The 20999-nt window shown below is 47.3% G+C and overlaps 1 protein-coding gene across 1 annotated transcript in view; it reads right to left on the bottom strand.

Moving 5' to 3' along the window:
* The window catches only part of PDIA2 (protein disulfide isomerase family A member 2), a 771139-nt gene that overhangs the window by 107741 nt on the left and 642399 nt on the right, over positions 1-20999 (bottom strand). Inside the window, exon 10 of the mRNA XM_069646771.1 lies at positions 17841-17939. Coding sequence (XP_069502872.1) covers positions 17841-17939 — 99 coding nt within the window. The remainder of the gene's footprint in view (positions 1-17840; positions 17940-20999) is intronic.

Here is a 20999-nt window from a genome sequence, read left to right as displayed (position 1 = left end):
AGTTAGGTGCTGACCATTTGTAACAGGGTTATAGTTGTTAGGGGCAGTGTGGTGCTGTCTATTCCAGAGTGGCCGGGTGGGCTCTGATGGGGGCGGTGTATGGGCAGTGAGATGCTGACCATTATTTAACAGGGTATGGGCGGTTAGGTTCTGACCATTTGGTGACAGGGTTATTGTTGTTACGGGCAGCAAGGTGCTGTCTACTCCAGTGGGGCCGAGCGGGCTCTGCGGGGGGTATGGGCAGTGAGGTGCTGACCATTCTGAAACGGGGTATGGGCAGTTAGGTCCTCACCACTTTTAATGGGGTTATAGTGGCTACGTGCAGTGAGGTGCTGTTCATTCTTGAACGGGTATGGGCCGTGAGGTGCTGACCAGTATGAGCAGGGAGGTATTTACCCATTTAATAGGGGTATGGGCAGTTAGGTGCTGATTTGAATGAGATGGCTCGTGAGGTGCTGACCATCTATACAGTGTATGGGCGTGGGCTGCTGACACATCCAATATGGGGTGTGGCCATAGTGGTGTGCATCATTTGAAACGGGCATGGGCTTAGGTGCTGACTGATCTTCAATTGGGGTATGGGCAGTTAGGTGCTATCTAGTCCAGAGTGGCCGGCTGGGCTCTGGTGGGTATTGGGCAGTGAGGTGTTGACCAGTGTAACGGGGTATGGCAAGTGGTGTGCTGACCATGTGAAACTAGGTATGGGTAGTGGGGTGCTGACCAATTCTAAACGGGGTAGAGGCAGTTTAGGCACTGTTGTTGCTGTTGTTGCAGCAAGTGAGGGGCTGTTGGCGGCCGGATTCAAGTGTGTGGCATGACTGTTTAGTACAGTCGGTCGGTTGCTGTTAGTTGCAGCGGGTTCAGGGCTGATGGTTCAGTCAGTGTGTAGTTGGTACGGTGGGGCTATTGGTTATAGTTTGGATGGTGACTGTCGAGTACAGTCGTGTGGGGCATGACTGTGTAGTACAGTCGGTCGGTTGCTGTTAGTTGCAGCAGGTTAGGGGCTGATAGTTCAGCCAGGGTGTAGTTGGTTTGGTGCGGTTGTTGGTTACAGCCTGGGTGGTGACTGTCGGGTACAGTCGTTTGGTTGCTGTTGGTTACAGCAAGTTAGGGGCTGTTGGTGACCTGGATTCAAGTGGGGTGTACGGCTGTTTAAGTGCGTGCTTGGTTGGTACAGTGGGTCGGTTGCTGTTGGGCACAGCAGGTTGGGGGCTGTTGGGTTCAGCCAGTGTGTAGTTGGTTCAGTGGGGGCTGTTTGGTTGCAGTTTGGGAGGTGACTGTCGGGTACAGTCATTTGGTGGCTGTTAGTTATAGCATGTTGGGGCTGACGGCGGCCTGGATTCAGTGGGGCACGTTTAGGTGCATGACGGTTTGGTATGGTTGGTCGGTTACTGTTGGGTGTGTTGGGTACAGTAGTTTAGGGGTTGTTGGGTTCAGCCAGGATATGACTTTTGGTGCATCTGGTTTAGGGCTGTCTGAGCGGCATGGCGTTAGGTGCTTGGCATGAGTTTAGGGCTGTGTGGGGTGCACGGTACCGGTTGATTGTTGGTCAGTGGTGGTTGCGATTGTGTTGTTAGTATGTATACCCCAGGTGTGTGAGCGGGATTCCGGTGAGTGTACGTGTTTTGTGTGGTTGGTTCGGTGGGGACTGTTGGCTTCAGCCAGGTGTGTGGAGGTGTTGATTTTGGGGGAGTGTATGTTGTGTGTGTTGGGTCGTTGGTTCAGTGGGGGCTGTTTGGTTGCAGTCAGGCGAATAAGTGTGCGTGGTGGTGGCAGTATGGTTGGTATAGGGCCGTGTGAGGTTCATGGTACCGGTTGACTGTGGGTTATATTTGGGGATGTGGTTTTGGGCCGTGCGCAGTGCATGCCATCTAGTATAGGGCAGTGTGTGGTGAACGGTAGCGGTTGACCATGGGTTACGGTCGGGACACTGTTGGTTACAGCAGTTTAGGGGCTGTGAGGTGCGTTGTAGCTTTGGGGTTTGGTTAGTGGTGGTCGCGATTGTGTTGATTTGTGCATGTATTAGGTAGGTGAGTGGGATTCTGGGGATTATTGTTCAACTGTGGGTTGCAGTTGCGGTTTGGTAGGGGGGGCCGTGTGAGGGGCATGGTATTGTGAAACAGGACATGTGCAGTTTGGTTATTTGCATTCTGCTGGTGTCCAGTTTGGTTATTTAGAATTCTGTGTTCTGGTTGTGCTTTTCAGTGGTGTGTTGTCGTAGGGTACATTGTTTCTGCCAGGGTCCTGCTCCCTGGGCAGTCAGGTGCTGATTGTTTTAAACGGTATGGGCAGGGGGGTGCTGACTCATTCAAAACAGTTGTGGCCAGTGTGGGTTGACCATTTCAAATGGGGTGTGGACAGTTAGGCGCTCATCTATATGAGATGTGGCTAATGAGGTGCTGACTCATTTTCTTAGTTGGGGTCTGGGTACTTAGGTGCTGTCTAGTCCAGAGTGGCCGGGTGGGCTCTGGGGCTGGGGGGCAAAAGGTTGTTTTGCTCGGGGTCATGTGTTGTAGTCTTGACTGGTTCTTGTGCATCAGCGGGTTGTAGCTGGTTTTGGGTTTTTATTCTGTGGTGGGTTCATTTGTGGCGTGCAGGTTCAGTGGTGAGTTTTCATCTGGATTTGGTGGGTCACAGTTTTACTTGTTGGTCCGGTGTTTTTTGGCCGGTTTGGTGTGTTGGTTGGGTCGATCCTTAAGATATGTAAGGAGGGAGATGTGTCATAATGTGGGTTTGTTGAAGTATTACAGTACTAGAGGAAGTACCGGGACAACCACATCCACATCCATCCAGTAACACAGCAAACTGTCATCTCTAGAATTGCAGAACCTTCCCCTGCCCACATTCCATGAGCTTGAGCTAAAATGTTCTACATGGCCTCATAGCCCAGAACCCAGGTAAGCACATACCCAAATCATGACCACAGACTCAGATCATGACACTCAGAGGAAAACTCACCACTGAACCAGCACGCCACAAATGGACCCACCACAGAATAAAAACTCAAAACCACATTATGACAGATTACAATGTCTGACATTCCCACATTGGAGCAATGAGGATCATGTTAAGTGTTCCTGATGCATCTTGTGGATTACTCTGTTGAGGAATGAGGTCAGAGGAAAAGCGTATGAAAATATCCCTAACCCAAATGAGTCACAGTGCGTTCCCCCTGGATCCCTTTGGTGGAATCTGGAGGCGTAATTGCGGCATTTATATTTTCTTGTGTGGCAAGCAGATCTATGACTAGAGACCCCATCTTGAAAACATTTTGTTCACAATGTTTGAATGTAGCTCCCACTCATGTTCTAAGGGTAGCTCTGTATTTCTGCTTAATGTGTCTGCTAGGCAGTTGTGTTCCCATGGAACTTGTTGTGACATGAGGAAGAGGTCTCTCTCGAGGCGCCATCTCCAGAATTTGTGTGCTAGACTGGACAGATTTAGAGATTGTGTCCTGCCCTGTTTGTTGATATAAAACATGGTGGTTGTGCTGTCTGTGAGGATGAGTACATTTTTCCCTACTGGGTGATGTTGGAAAGTTTGTAGTGTGTTGTACACTGCTAACAATTCCAAGACATTGATGTGCTTGTTTGTTAATGGGCGGGTCCACATGCCGTGTGTTGTCTGGTGGAGGTAATGAACTCCCCAGTGTGAGAGCAGTGTGTCTGTTATTATCACGGCTTATGTTGGCAGGTTTACAAAAGGGTTCCCTTTCTCTAGGTTGTCGTTTGTCCATCATTAAAGAGCCGGCACTAGATTCTGCAAAACTACCACTAGATCGTCCCACTCTGCTTGAGCCCATTGTTTCGCTAGCCATTGGTGTATTGGAGGCATGTGAAGCCTTGCATGTGGCACAGTGAAGATGAAAGATGCCATTCATACCAAGAAGGCGCATCACTTTCCAGACTCTTAACTGGCGATTGGCTGTATAACATGGGATCTGATGCAGCATGTTTTGGACCCTCTCATGGGAGGAAAAGACTAAGGTGTCTGGTGTTCAAATTACTGCTTTTACAATTCGCTAGCTGTCATCACTTCTCCCAAAGGGGAGACCTTGCTCATGAGGTTAGGGAGGTGAGGCCACTACCCAATATTCCCTCTAAGCGTGGTTTAGTGGGGGAGAACCTCATGATGTGGTACTCCCCTATTGGGAATGAGAGCGCCCATCTGGGTGATAGGTGGCACAACACCCAAACCTTCCCAAAACCTCTCTTACCCTTTCACCCCCCCTCTGACTGATACATCTGTGTGTTATTGTAACATCACATCAGTTTCACCAATGGAGACAAAGAAGATCACCCGAGACATAAATATTATTCTGAATGCAAACACTGGGAACAGGTGGCCAAGGTCGGACTGGGACAAGAAATTGGCCCGGACACCCAAGAAAAAGTGGCCCACCCCTCGCCTCAAAAAAGTGGCCCACCCCTTGCCTCACGACCCTTGACCTCTGATGACATCACCGGAAGTGATGTCATTTGACCGCACCCCAAAGTGACATCCCAGGAAGCGATGACACATAACATTTTACCGTTTGACAAAGTAGGAAGTGGCATCAAAGAGAATTGTTCCTAAGTACACTACGAAAAATATGGTTAGGATTTCACTAATATACATTTCATAGAAGAATGGATCACCATATGCATCATTAATATCTGTGTGTATAGATCCAAATTGTCAAATTACTGTGAATGCAAGCAGACGTCCAAGGCCAAATGATAATATGTTATTGTATAGAACATACGCTTAACTTCTTTTTTATAGAACAAATATGCACACAATATCACCCAACCTGTGTTGCTACTCATTTATCAACCTCAGAAGGATGAAAGGCTGAGATGGCCTTGCTGGGATTCAAACCTGCAACCTGCAGATCACACACACATCGCAGCCGAGAGCGCTCAACCCACTGAGCTCTCATATCGTCTATAGTAAAACGAGCAATTATTCTGTAGTGGATACCATTACACTGGTAAATGACATTTAACAGCAGACCAGTTAAGTTCATCTTCTGGTCTGGTGCAAAGTTGGCCGCATGCTGCAGCAGCATGTGAATAATGCATGCATCATAATTTATGATGCACACATCATGCATGCAAATCAATCATCAAAGCAAGGTAACCTTTTTTTTTTTTCAAACCGGCCCAGGCCTGTGCTGAAACCGGCCCCCAGGGAATACATGTGATTTCGGCCTGTCACTGGCCAAGTGGCAGATGAGCCAATCGGACCCTGCAGGTGGCTCTTGGGAGCCATGAAGAGTTCCAGGGAACTCGAAGAACCATTCTAGTTCTCTGCAGGGGAGTGTTCACTTGACTAACATAAAAACAGAAGAATGACTGGACAAGAAAGGAAGAGAGCAGCATGGGAGACAGCACAGCCCGGGAAAAAGCAAAGGAGACACAGAGAATTCTGTGGAGAAGCTGAAGGCTGTCATCTGCTGGAGACGGGAAGCAGACAGCAGAAATCCTTGATACGGTGGTGTGGAGCTGGTCGAGAACATGGCTGGAGGCTGGGAAGCAGTGGGGCGACCATTGAAATGTGGGCCATGCGGTTCTGCAACAGCGTCTACAACACTGGATCAGAGAACGTGAATGAGACACGCAGAGCAAGAGCACCTGTGCAATGCTCCCAAATGAAGCATGACCCCAGGAAGAACTGGCAGAGCTTCTGGAGCCAGTGAAGGTAACAGATGCAATGCAGGAACTGGTCGGGGTAAAGAATTGGTGAATGAATGTAAGTTTACTGAAAATAACAATACAAGTAATCTCCTTTGTGGCAGTACTTGGCAGGAGAGTGAACCAAGAGGGCCTTGAGCGCTTTGAAACTCTTGCCTGTGTATAGGCGCTTTATAAATAAACAATACCATACCTTCCACAAGTGGAAGAGAGACAAGGATTTGGAGCCCAAGCAAGATAAGGGTCTAGGACCCAGACCTACACCAAGCAAATATCCAAGGGAATCGCCCTCCAGACAGTGGCTGAAATAATCCCACTGGCCACCAGGGAAGTGTCTGGGACCCTGTCCATCCTAACAGTGGGAAAGAGAAGCCCACTCACTGGGCGCCAGGGAAGGTTCTGGCACCCCGTCTGCCATAACAGTGGTAAAGAGGAGACCACTGGCCATACAAGAATCGTCTTGGACCGCAACAGAAGTAAACCAAAGCATAGAGGAAGCCTTCCTCATTATAGTGGCGTAGAAAAGTCCACTAGTTACAAGAGAAGGATCTGGGCTCCTAAAAGATTTGGGACATTGTTGAAAACAAGTCCCAACAAGACACGTGAATATCATAGAAGGAACTGTATCAAACTTTACCAGGAGCAAGGAGTCATTCTCCCTTTCTCTTGGTCCTGAAACGAGAGTCAAGCCGGAGACATTGGAGGAAGGGAGTCATTCCCCCTGGTCTTGTGTTTAACTCTGCCAAAACAAACCAAGAGAAGGGAGGTATTCTCTTGGTCCTGAACTGAGAGTTGAGGTGAAGAAGCCAGGGGAAGGGAGTCATTCCCCCTGGCCTTGTTGTGAATTTTACCAAGCCATACCAGGGGAAGGAAGCCATTCCCCTGGTTCTATTGGAAATTGTACATAGCCACACCAGAAGAAGGGAGACATTCTTCTGGACAGAACATTGTGTAAAGAGTGTCTGAAATCGGCAAACTCGGGGAAGGGGGTCATTCCCTGGGTATATTTGTTTTGAAGGAACATATTTGTTGAACCCCATTCAAGAATCAGGTGAAGGGAGCCATTCTTCTTAAAGAAGGAACTTTCTGTTAGTTACCTTTTTAGTTGTAGTATGAGAGACAGAAGTAGGCTTTGACACAGGATGGTGGAATTTATTTTTATGGACATTCTGACAGACCTTTTTATTATTCGTTTTGAGGCATGGGAGACCCATTTTAGAAGCTGGTAATAGTAAGGATTCTTTTCATTTCCAAAATAAAAGTATATAACCATAAACGTGCCACCTTTGTGTCAGCATCCTTCTTCAATATCCTTACACTGCCCCTAGAAATTGTTTGACCTGGCTGGGAACAAAGCTTAATATTTCTCATTGATAAAAAAAAACTAGTTGAAAAAGAAAGTTTATCGTTCGTTAAGTATGCCGTTGATACATATGTGGGGTGTCCCCTGTTATGAGCTAACCATCCATATAAAGGGACACTGTGATTGACTGCCTGCACAGGTGTGCTGTTACTACAGCTAGTACTTTTGTAAAGGCCCGAGGGGCTGACGCCATCCTGAAGTGGAGTACCTTGAATTGTTAGTGTGTAGCCCCAATATTGAATCTTAGTTACTTTCTATGAGCTAGCAACATGAAATATGAAAGTATGCATCTTTCATATCCAGTGTTGCCATGTAGTTTATTAGCGATTTGTCCTGAAGTCTTGAGGGTTACATGCTCCTTCTTAGCTGTTTCTAGGGCTTGTGTCTCGGGTGTGAACCATGAATTCCTAACCCACACGTGACTAGAACTAGAGTCTTAAGGATCTGAGAGCGCAAAGGCTCTGGATCCCACTAATCTGTTTGTCTATCTGATCCCATTGGGCCCTATTAAAGCTAGACATAAGGGTTATATTGTTGGCAATAAGCATCTGAAATGCAGCCGACGTTGCAACCTTCTTTCCCAGAGCTTACATTTCTTTATCCGGTGGAGCCACTGAAGTGGCTTAGGGCGTGCCAGCTCTCTTGTGGGTGGTAGGTAACACAAGAGAATCAGGTTTCAAATGTATTTTGATGAAGAGTGGTCTGTGGGTGCTGGTTTAAAATGCGTCTCTATGTGAGGGTTGACTGCTCTAGTTTGAGCAGGCATGAATAGGGAAGGTAGGAGGCATCTCCTAACAGAGTGCAATAATGGTATTTATTGACTTATTTGATTTTTCTCATTAAGAATGTTTTGAACAAAGTCAATGTCTTCCTCTGATTAGTGAGTTTCAATTTTGAGAAAATCGGCGCCCTTCTTAAGAAGGTAGTTAAAGAGCAGCTGCTCGTCAATAGGTGAGGTTGTCACTGGGTCCTGTGCGACGTCTGGAGAGGGGACTTTGTAATCATGTGGGTCATCAGGGTCTGTGCCAGGGTTGCCTTCTTAAAAGGCATTCTCATCTTCTTTCTTCATCTCCATCTAGCTCAGAGGGGTCAGTCTGTTGTATTATTGGAATTTTTGACAGGGGTTTCCCTACTTCCTGAGAAATGGGTTTGTGCTCGATAGGATGTTTCTGTAGCCATCTTATTAATGGTACTCGCAAATGTATATTTAGTCCAGGGCCCACTAGATGCGATGTCCTGGAGAGGAAAGAGAATTTCCTTTTGTTTGCTTGTGTTTAACCTTGTCTGAAGTGCTTCCGACGATGGGGCGGTGACTCCAGTGCATGCTGACCTTCGAGTGTCAAAAGGCATTGAAACAGACTGTTTTGGCTGCTTTGCTGGCTGGTTAGGTGTCTGTGAGGGAATGTTAGGCACGGAACCGCTCTTGCTCAGTGTATATTTGTGTTTCGGAAAATGCGCCGAAGAAGGAGCGTGGGCACAGAGGTTTTATGAGGCACTGAGCTGCCTGCTGAAGGACTAGGCAAGCGATATGCCACCTTTAGACGGGTGCACCGGAACATGTGGTGACAGTGTATATTGTTTATGTTTGTGTTTATGTGTCAGCGCCCTGTGTGCCGCTAACCCCTCTGTGCATTTCATATTTGAGCCCCTGCCGCTATAGGAAACCTCCAAAGCAGTGCAGAGCACCTGCCTTCCAGAGCTCGGGATAGGCACAGGGAATCTTCTGTTTCCCAGTCGGGTGTCTCCCCAGCATCACTTATAGTGATGAGACTGTCTTTCTCTGCCTCAGATTCCCCCGTGCCGGCAGGGTGTGCCAATGATGCTTCAGCCTGCATCACTCAGGCTGGCCAGAGATTCGATCATCGGTCTTTAAGGGTTTTCAGCCAAAAGAGCTTACACGTGCAGCGCCTAATTTCCTGATGGTCACGAGGGAGGTAATGGCTACACACCTTGTGTGTATCCTTCGAGGGAAACTTGGTTGAAAAGGCAGAATTTAAATGGAGTGTTCTCCATTATATGTGCGGGAAGACAGAGAGACGTGACAATTATGTTTAATGGTTCCTGGATCTTCTGACGGACATAATGTACGATTGAAATACACCAGATGCGTCAATTAGGATGCATCTAACGAACTTGCCGGAGACAAGAAATACTGAGGTATTGGAGTTAACAATCAATACTTTTCAGGCGCTAACAGTAAACTCCGAAAGTCGAACTCTGTGAAATGCGACCAACAGCATGGTGAAGCAAAACAATCAGAGGACCTTGACGTGTGAAGGACCATGGGTAGAGTACACGTCACAGTAAGGATAGTATAAGAAGCACGCCCTGTCGATGTACCTTTTTGATTTCGAAAACAAGTCATGTCATACTTTACACCAACTTCTAGATGTAAGTCTATGCAACACATGTGATTCTAAGCAGAGCCACAAGCCTCAGAAATATATATACAAAATTGTTAAAATGTTGCAATAAAAGAAAATATTTCAATATATTATTTACAATTACCATAGGGAAGGAGAATCACTATGGGTAACAAAAATGGAGGAATCTGCAAGCAACACAGGTCTATGATTAAGGGAAGGTGGAATGCAAACTACATCAAATCGACCTGTAATATTCTCTGTTCTTGACTGGGGATTGTTGGGGGCAAGGATCTCACGTACAAGTGTTTCAATGATAAATAAAATAGGTCTTTACAGCTGTACATAATTGTGTTAGTTGCTTTTACATTTCTCTTGCTTCCTCACATAATTGATCCATACTGTTTTCAATATTCTGTGATCTTTGTTCAAAATGACGATATATTTTCTTTATTTTCAACATATTCTTCTTCATTCTTGTTCTAAATTGTGAAGTATCAAATATATATAATTCATTAAAATGTATTGTTTATTTGTAAATAGGAAGAATGTACTATTTCATGATAAAATACAGAATAATTTACCATTTCTCGGTTCTTCTTGTTCACTGAAGTCATGTTTAGGGAAGTTTAACTCTAGCCATTCTACTGTACTTGTCATAGCTTTTATATCAAAGAGTGTAAGATATATGTTCATACCAAAAGTATACTTTTAACATGATATATATTTGTGTATCTTTATTTATAAATAGTATTATTATTTTTTAAAACATTCATATGTACATTAGAAATAAACATTGTGAAGGGGCGCTGTTGCGCTGAACAGAGATGGCTGCCTGAGTGCCGAGCTCCAGACTGGGGACCACTAAAAATCAAAAAAAGAACCTCATACACGCAGCAGATCCTCTTCTAGTTGCAGTGGCCCCTGAGGGAATCCCTCCACCATATCCTTGCCGACTCACGAGACAGGGGACCCCCGTGGAGCAGAAAAACGATCGAGGTGGGAGTTGCCGCTGTGCGTGCTTGGCTTGCCCCGTACGGCGGCTCCATCAGCCACGGCCTCCTTCGTCTACTCCACACCGCGGCATGGCTGGCCATCGTGGGGGACGGGCGCCCCGACCTGGGGAGTGCGCCAGGCTGCCACATTCAGAATGCAAACACTACGCTCTCTCCTGTGCTGTACCGATTGGACCGAGAGCCCCAGAGCCTGTCGACCCGAGGTCCGCTGAGAGGCCGCCCCGCTAGGCAGAGGTGAAGTCCGGACACCGCGGATCCCCTGACTTTGTGGCCTTAGGTGCTGGGATGACTGCTGGGTTGCCTGCTGTGGGCCCGCTCCGGTGCGCTGGGTGCTTGCCCCCCTGGCCGCCCCCCCCCTTGGATTCGCACTGTGCAGGAACATCGACATGGTAAGAGCCCTGGGGGAGGGCTGGGGCCCCCCGGCGGGTGCGCCTATACTCCGGCGCTGCATGTCCCTGTGGCCGTGGGGGCTCCCTTGTTCCCCCCCCCCCCGGGCTGGAGGGGCGGCTGATGCTGGGCTGCGGGCTCTGACCAGAGGCACAGAGTGATCTCCTCAAATCTGGCGCTCGGCTGGAGGTGACGCCCGCGCCTAGAGGACTGGCCCTGTAAAGAGTCTCACCCCGCTGGCACACATAAACCCTTGAGGCCAGCCTCACCGGGTGAAATTCCACAAGACCCCCCACCAAACGCAGCCCATCCCAATCCTATCCCAATCCTGGTATTTTAAATACAGTGAATGCAACTTGAGCCCAACCTGGAGTACTGGCCTGTTCACAACACCGACACCCAGGCCGCGCACGGCTGACTCCCAGACACTGCCTGAGACAGGAAATTCATAACTGAGCCCCCTCTGAATGGCTCCCCCCCCGTTACTGCCGCCTCAGTGGGGCACTAATGGAATTGGGAACGCCAGAACTGGAGGCGCATCTACAAATGTCCAAAATGGGGATATAAACTCGCTGGGACATCTCCATCAAACTCAAACAGTGGGCAGATACTTTAATCACTCCATAGGGCCCCATCCATTCGCATGGTCCAGCATTGACCACCGGCTCCCATCGTGCACACGTTAGGCCCCCTGGGCTACTGCCGCTGGTGGACGGGCCACTTACCTCACCCCCTCTGAGCGATCCCAGTCACCACTGCCACGGACGCAAGTCAACCGAACCTGTAAAGCTATCATCTGGAGTACGTCCGGCTAGAGCTAAAAAACATCTGTTACTGCACACAATGACAAGCCCCGGAAAGGGCCGACACCACATTTAAGCAGCAGAATCCAGCACAGTTTAGCCCAACAATCCGCATTAACATGTTTCCAGATAACCCCCCTGCAACAATCGCCACAGTATTACTCCGAGGCCTCTGATCACCACATGTCCCTATATCCCTTATGCTTCCCTATATCCCTTGGAACCCTGCCTCGTGGACACGATGACTAAGGGAGATGGTGCAGGGAAAAAACAGAGTTCACTGAACATGTTTGCTAAAACGCCGGCTAGACCGGCCGTCGAAACACTAGAGGAGACACCCACCACCTCTGGTCCACCGGCCCCGGACGACTCACAAAAAATGCTGGAATATATCCGCGAGGGGTTCACCACATTGCACAGCAAACTGGATGATATGAATGGCACCATCTCCTCTATAAAATCCCATATCGAGAAGACCGATGGCCGTGTGGCTGAGATTGAAACCAGGGTGGGGGCCGCCGAAGATGACCTGGGGTCCCTCCGAGCTGCAGTATCCACACTCTCCAGTCGAGTGCTTACAGTGGAAAAGAAGAATGACGATCTTGAATCTCGCTCAAGGCGTAATAATCTACGTATAATCGGAATACCGGAAGACAATATCAAAGAACCCATGGAAGACTATGTGGAACGCATCCTTCTAACACTCTTGGATACACCAAAACTTTCCCCACAGTTCGCAGTTGATAGAGCCCACCGCTCCCTGACCACGAAGCCCAGACCGGGCGCACCTCCACGTCCCATCATAGCTAGAATCTTAAATTTTCGTGACTGCAATGCCCTCCTGAGGGCGGCCAGGGCCAACTGGGAGCTACTTCTTGGGGTGGCAAGGATCCATCTATACCCGGATTTATCCGTTGCTGTGCAGCAGGAGCGCAAAACCTTCATGGTAGTGAAAAAGCGACTCTGGGACTTGGGGGTTAAATACTCTATGCTATTTCCTGCGAAGCTAAGAATTGAACACTCTAATCAAACATTCTTTTTCACAATCCCAGAAGAGGCGTCAAAGTTTATTGATGAAACTTTTCCTGGACAATCCCTCTCCATTTTGCAGACACTGTCATTGCTCTGTTGTCTCTAACCAAGCCTCTATTGTTTATAGACCAATTTTCTGCTGCGGGCCTGGTTGAGGCTATTCCTCACAAGAATGTATTAGTTAGTAGCCGGTTTTGTTCTCCCTTGTGCAGATGATCCGTGATTCATGTGGTCCTCATGGGCCATGCTGGTGTTTTGAAGTACGAATATTCTTATAACCCCCAGTCCGAAGTAGCACCGCCAGGCCAGCTCTCAGGCCCCCAGGGGTTGATGCCGCTAATCTGGTTGTTATTGTGGTTATGCTGGGTTTTCATTCCTCTGTTTGGGGGAGGGATGTGGGTGGGGGGAGGGGGCAGGGGAGAGGGGGAGTTATGTTAAAAAAGGCTTGAATAACAATGAGGGATGCCATATATGCTGGAATGTCGGGGCACATTCTGATTAGATCCCTGTCACAACTCTCAATTCTCCCCTGCACTCTTTTGGCCACTCGCCAGTGGTCATCTCCCTGAACTGGGGCCCAGACTATGACAATCCCATGCGGTGGAAAATGAACCCTTATTCCCTACTTGATCCGGTCTTTAGCTCTGAACTAGAATCCTCCATTGAGGAATTCTTTGGAATTAATACTAATTCTGTGTCATCACAAGCCACTCTCTGGGAATCCTTCAAGGCATATGTCAGGGGTGTCACCATCTCCAAGGGAAGTGGAATCCTGAAAGAGATCCGCACTGACATTGCAAGAACCGAGTCGACCCTCTCCGCTCTCGAGGCTCAATATTCCCAGGTTCACTCCCCTGCGACCCTGGCACTGTTGGGCTCAGAGATGGACAAATTCAGTAGTTTGGCCGGGCGTGAGGTTAACTTTCTGGATGGCCCCCATCTTGTGAGGAAGTATGGAGAGGGAGACCGACCAGGCCGAATGCTGGCCAGACTGATACGCCGAGAATTCTGAGCCCCCAATATACCTGCAATAGAGAGACCCAATGGAACACTGGCTACATCACCACAAGAAATTAATTCGGAATGCCTTAAATTTTATAGTTCCTTCTACTCGAAAGCAGACAGTGTTCAGATATCAGAGATCGACTCCTATTTAGACAGCCTCCCTCTCTCTGCCCTCTCCACTGACTCTAGTATCGCCCTTGAGCAGCCATTCACTCCAGAAGAACTTTCAGAGGCCATAGACTTGCTGGCATCTGGCAAAGCCCCTGGCCCAGATGGCCTCCCCATCAAATTCTATAAACAATTTAAACCCCTTCTGGTCCCACACCTAGTGGCTCTATGGGAGGAGGCTTGTGAAAATGGTATACTCCCCCCCATGCTTCGGGAAGCGATGATAACGATACTTCTCAAGCCTAGCAAGCCTCCCACCCAATGCGGCTCGTACTGACCCCATTCATTCATTAATTGTGATGTTAAAATCTACGCCAAACTACTAGCCATACGCCTGGCCTCACTGATCCCCCACATCATCCACCCGGACCAAGCTGGATTTGTCCCAGGCCGCTCCACATCCCTTAATCTTAGACGCCTATTCAATGTGATCAGTAGGATCGGCCAAAAAGTGCAGGCAGTGGCGGCCACCCTAGATATGCAGAAAGCTTTTGACTCTGTATCGTGGGAGTACCAATGCGAGTCCTAGAGAAATGCAATTTCGGTCCTAACTTTCGAGCTTGGGTTAAACTACTCTACACAAGCCCATCAGCTAGAGTCCGCACAGAGGACAGGTACTCTCCGCCTTTCCAAATAGCCAGAGGAATGCGACAGGGCTGCCCCTTCTCCCCGCTAATATTCGCTATAGCCATGGAACCATTTGCAGACATGATGCGCCAATCGCATGCCCAAAAAGGTCTGCGAACGATAGGCCAGTCTAATATAGTCTCCCTATATGCCGACGATGCCCTCCTGTATATCCTATCTCCAGATGCTAATGTTTCCCCAATCCTAGAGGACGTGGTCCACTTCAGACACATATCCGGACTCAAGGTGAACTGCTCGAAGTCAGTCCTGTTCCCGCTCACTGAATGCACACAACCCTCCCCTGGCCTAATGGGGTTCACATGGGCCCAATCCAAGTTTATTTACCTCGGGGTGGTGGTCTCCCGGTGCACCGAGATGCTATGTGAGGACAACTATCTAAACTATCTCACGAACCTAGCCACCAAAACTACAAGCTGGACCAATCTCCTTATCTCCTTAGCAGGCCGAATAGGTATACTTAAAAGGGTGGTTTTTCCTGAGCTCCTTTATCGCTTCATAAATCTTCCCATATGGCCAGGGGATGACTTCTTCCGGACACTACGCGGCACAAAATACCTTTCTGTGGCACTCCGGGGCAGTCCGACTCAAATAAACAACATTAACCACCCCCATGGAATGCGGAGGCTTCAGCGTTCCGGACTTCCTCAGATACTGGCTAGTTGCACAATCCCAATTCACGTCCCACTGGTTCAACACCATGTACCCCTCCCCCCATGTTCGGCTAGAGAAACTGGCGGTCAGTGACCGCGAAATTTGCTCCCTCATTCTCAAACCCGCGCCAGCAGACCCTGATTCAGCAGATCCAGTAGCTAGCACATTTCTAGCCCTCACTAAACTCTGGAAGCTGTTAGACACACCCCACCCCTTTCACGGGGATCTCCCGCTCTGGAATTTCCTTCCGGAGGTCCCGCGCGTACCACAATCCATTGTATCCCGATGGGCTGACGCGGGTTTCATGGCACTACGAGATGTGTATGTGCAGGGTAACTTTATTGAATGGACAGATCTTCCGCCATCCCTTAAACAGAAACCATCGGCCTGGTTGCAGTACTCCTCTCTCCGGAAGAATCTCAAAACTAAATATCCTAATTTCCCTATGATACCACCTGACGAGCCCATAATAGCTGAGCTATGCTCCTTCGACTCTTCGAGGGGAAAGGTGTCTAGGCTTTATACACTACTACAGACCAGAGCTGCCCCCTCATTCACCAAGCTGAGACGCCGATGGGAGGAGGATCTGGTGGTGGAGGTTACGGATGCTCGCTGGTCCCGGATGTGTGCAAGCACAAATCTTCAATTCCCGTTTTAAATTAATACAATTCAAGGTGTTGCATAGATATCATCATATTCAGAGCAGGATGCACCATATGTTCAGTGACCTCCCCTCCAACTGCCCCAGATGTGGCTCCGAGCAGGCGACATACATTCATATGATCTGGTCTTGTTCCCACTTATCACAATTTTGGTCAGAGGTATGTTTGACACTGTCTAGTATTCTGGACCATACTATAGACCCATCTCCTCTACGCTGCCTGTTTCACGACTTCCCCCAACTGGGGCGAGACTATAGGAAACATGCTGGGCTCTGCATGCTGTTAGCTGTGCGTTACATTCTGATGATCTGGCTCCAACCCAGAGCACCCACTTATACACAATGGCTCATGGCAGTTACTTGGGCATCGGACACCGAGGAATCCTGGGGCGCAATGCAGCACCCACGCTCGAAACCAAGGGATATAGGCGGAAATTTCGCAGTCACATGTCCTCTGTGAACTTAGACTCAGACACTGAACACTCCATCCCCATATCCCCCCTCCCTTAACCCTCCTTTGTGATGCCACCTGGTCCCTGACCAATCAGCTTAAGTGAAGTAACCATCATGCATTTGTACTCTATTCATTATGTTGATTGTATCCTGCTGTCGCACTGTATGCATCCCGTACTGTTGTTGTGTGTTGGCAAGTCAAATAAAGAAAGTAAAAAAAAAAAGAAATAAACATTGTTTTGAGAAAAATAAATCGAACGGTATTATATGTTTCAATATTTAAAAAATAAATAAATATACGGTGTATTATTGCAAATGATAACGTAAGAAAGAGAAAAATAAATCGAACGGTATTATACGTTTCAATATTTAAAAAATAAATAAATATACAGTGTATTATTGCAAATGATAACAAGATTTTTTTTAAAGTTATTTAAAATTATAGGTACTTTGGTTATGGATGTATACAATCTTCATGTATTTAGTAAAGACCCATGCATGTTTATAAATAATATGCAAGATTATTGTTGGGCTACCTGCAACTACTATTTACTGAAAGTGGTTTTGTCCACTTAAAAAAAAGACTGTCTTCCACTAACTGTCAGGTGTTGAAGTGAATGGTGAACAGTTTGCTTCCATATATGGTACAATCCTAATTATGTTGCAATTCTAAGGGCATTATTTGTATTTATAAACTTATAGATAAAAGATATACTGCTTACATTTGTTGAATTAATTTCAATGCCTACATTTCGATTGTATTATTGTGTTTGGCCTCACTATAGTTTTGATTGGTTCAATTATGGAAATACCATGACACTCCTTGTATAGTGTAGCCTATGGTTCCTGCAAAGTCATGGTTAAACTCCAGGCTGCTCATTTATGTATAAGTGGTAAATTACTTTGCCAAAAAAAGAATCTGTGAAATTCAATGAAAAAACATTGTTAAAGGGACGTTATGGTTAAATTGCTTTAATAAAAACCTGTGAAATTCGGTGGCAAGACATTGTCAAAGGGATATTACGGTTAAATTGCTATAATAAGAACCTGTGCAATTCAGTGAAAAACGTGTTAAAGGAACGTTATGGTTGCAGGACAAAATCTAAAAACCAAAGAAATCTGCCATCTATGGTATGGTACCCAACCACAACTTGATACCCCCCCCCCCCCCCCCCGCCATACACTTCAGACTAACACCCAGGAGAGCAAAGATGACATTACAAATGGCATCATCTTACTTCATAAGGGCAAAGAGTTAGGCTACATTGAATTCGATAAAGTGACAACTATGTGCTAGAAATAAAAGGAATATGCCCATTGGGAGTATTTAGGCCACTCCCATAGGGAGGAGAATGGGAACAAACAGACAGGTTTGCTGAGCGGAAGGACCACCTCAAAAAAAAAAAAAAAAAACACACACACACACACACACACACACACACACACACACACACACACACACACACACACACACACACACACACACACACACACACACACACACACACACACACACACACACACACACACACACACACACACACACACACACACACACACACACACACACACACACACACACACACACACACACACACACACTTTTTTCACTCACCATTATTGGGGTTTCCTCTTCGTCCTCTGGTAACAAGCCACCATTGTCGAGAAACTTGGAGAACAGTTCAACAGTCCTTTCCTTTGTATACTCAAGCATCTGTAACAATCAGACACAAAGACGTTATAGTATTAAAAGACTAAGAGCCATCGTTATGTGAACATGGGGAGTACGTGTCAACTGCTGTGCTATCACATAGAAATAACCATGTCATGATTTCACAGGTGAATATTAGGAATGTGTTATTTAACATGAAAGTCTAGATCACACATCTGATAACATACTTGTTACTCTTGATTTTGAAGCAAAGCTCCTGGAATAATCCAGCACGGCTTCCAGTTACAAATGGGTACAGTTGTATATGTTTATCAATGACAATATTTAAATGTAGTCTTCATGAAACATTGCCTTTCTATATTTATATGGTTGGCATCACACTGTTAGCCCATTTTTGAATGGGGAGGGGTGTTAAATTAAAATTTAAAAGTGAGACATACTGCTTTCCCCCCCCCACCATTTAATGTGCCACGTAATTTTAGAGCAGTGACGAGACAGAGCAGGGGCAAGGAGCGAAGATGAGATCTCCGAAATGCAGCCCTGCTCTGGCTTGTCAGTAAATTGATAAGGGGTGAAATTAAAGTCCAGACATCCAGGTGGGAAAGTGAACTTCTTAACTAAATTCCAGGTGACAAGGTGTATACAGCAGGTAGGTCAGGTAATTGGAAAGATATGTTAGTAGGAGGTGTGCAGTTATAATGTCGACTGCAAAAAGTCGAAAACAAAAATGTCGGAAAAAAAAATTGAAAGAAAATCGAATGTGTTTTTTTTTATTTGTATGTTTTTTTGGGTTTAGTTAAGAAAAAATAAACAGGTGGTTGGGGGGAACCCCCCCCATTAAAAAAATAAAATAAACATTTGTTTTCACTATGAACCTTAGTAGGATGGTACAAGACGATAGGATAAGTTAGTAGGAAGGTACAAGAAGATACAAGACGGGTAAAACAAGGGTACACAGAATACATCCACTGGCCTCCACTCTCACAGACAGCTTCACTCCAAGTGACATTCATGGACCACACATGGGCACTCAAATTGTAACATTCCACAGGCATACATTCCACCAGCGATTCCATGAAGAATCATTCATGCAGGGCCAAAGCAAAGGAAACACAGGACATAACTTATCTACCTCCGCCGCAGAACCCAAGGTACAGGGCACGGAAAAGTGCACAAAGGAAAACCAAATGGTAATGAGGTGGTGCATGATGTAAACAACGCTCTGGCCACAACAACCTCCAAAACTCCAAACTCTAAACCCAAACTCCACACACTCCTTTCCAAAGAACAAAGCGCCATGCTCCCATCTACCTCGACCACTCAACTACTTACAATGAAGCCAAGCAAGCATACAAGTGGACTCAAAGTCTGTCGTCTGCCCACAACAGACACTCTAACAAAGGAACCCGCCCTAACTCAACAATACACCACCAAGCCACACAATCTCTAAACAACACCCCCATTCATCCTACTGCCAACGACTGAAGTGCACTGAGTCACAGCGCACCCTTCAGCTACTACCACTCCAATGCAATAATGAACACATTCTAGGCCACAGGAACCCACTCCAGTGCCCTAGCAGGTGGAGAGGACCCCAGGGTACCAATGTCCAACTCCCCAGAAGTATGGACAGGAAAAAAAAAACAAGTGTGGTTGTCCAACACCCCAAGAACCAGGCACAGTCGGTGACCACTAAGTGCCACTTTTCCAACACCCTGGACGGGCCGTGGCCAGGTCGGGCTCAGAGAGCAGACACTGCACCACACTAACGCACAGACAGGTCAAGCCCCATAAGCGGACAATGTACTGCAAAACACATAAACACAGGGGTTGGGCCGCCACAACCCAGGCAAGTGGTATGCTAGGCCAGCTATCTGGGTTTACAACACAGGACATACAACAGTCAAGCCTCACCACACACAGGTATGGGCAAATTGAGCATTGAGGCACAGCAAACAAGAGACATTCTATACTAATGGAGTACAAAGTCCTAGAGCTACAAAGTTCCTTAACATAGTTGGTGCTGTGGAGGAAAATATTTAATTATACAAAAAACATACATGACACATACATTTGCTGTAACCATAGCTAATATCTAATGACAGAGGCCATGTAAGACATGCTGCAAACTCAGGAGATATCATACCGAAATTAAGCACAGTCACATCCACTTCAAGCTATAAACCACACAAAGCAACACTGTGACAATCTGAAACATGCAAAATACCATAGCAAATAACAGGCCTCACATGTCAACCATGGTATAACAATGAAACCTGTTGATGCACAACATGAAAAGTTGTTTCACTGCAAATAATCACTTAATGGTGTAAATGGTTCCACCCACCACTGTGGTAACATCACTACCAAAGCTGAAGGCAACAGTGCTCATAAGTTAGTTTTCAGAACACCAGTGTATCAAAATTTGCTTCACAGACCACTAACTGCTGTAAAATTCACAATCATGGGCCTCATTCCGAGTTCAGAGGTAACCACGCCGCTATTTGCGGCATGGCTGCCTCCGAACGCGTCCAAACTCCGGCCTGGTGAATGGAGTAATTACCGGTCCATTCCGAGGTCGGAGGGACCGGTAATTCCCCATTCACCAGGGCCATTCCCCAAGGGGGAAGGCGGCAATAATGGTACTGTAAATTTCGGTACCGTTATTGACCCCAGAGTCCCTTTGCGGGTCCCGTCCTTAACGCCTGCTAAAAGGGGCTCTGCCGACACGCAGAAGGCAGTGCAGCAGAGCACCAGGAAGTGGCAACTCGTGTCTGCGTCGTTACTGGTGGGGTCAGTGTGGGGTGATCCCCACCAGCGTTCCACTGAGTGTTCGCAGTGCATGTGCGTGCAGTCGGGTACTCCCGGTTCTATCTGTGGCCCGCCCCAGTGACCGGGGGTGGCCTCCACATTGCGGACGAGGCGGTTCGGGCCCGCACACCATTGTGTGGGTTGCCGGAAGCCTGTAGCATGCGTTGCGGCGTCGGCCGCAAGAGGGGAAGACGCTCCGGCCCGATCAAAGGAAGGGGGCGGAGCTGTCTCTCCGCCTGGCCCGCGGGTAAGGGGACTGAGATTCCCACACTGGGTCGCGGCGGTGAGTAG

Source organism: Ambystoma mexicanum, chromosome 2q, assembly GCF_040938575.1.
Source record: "Ambystoma mexicanum isolate Mex_15411 chromosome 2q, UKY_AmexF1_1, whole genome shotgun sequence".
NCBI classification, from domain to species: Eukaryota; Metazoa; Chordata; class Amphibia; order Caudata; family Ambystomatidae; genus Ambystoma; species Ambystoma mexicanum.
The sequence above is the reverse complement of the archived record's forward strand: the minus strand, read 5'-3'. Positions and strand labels throughout refer to the sequence as shown.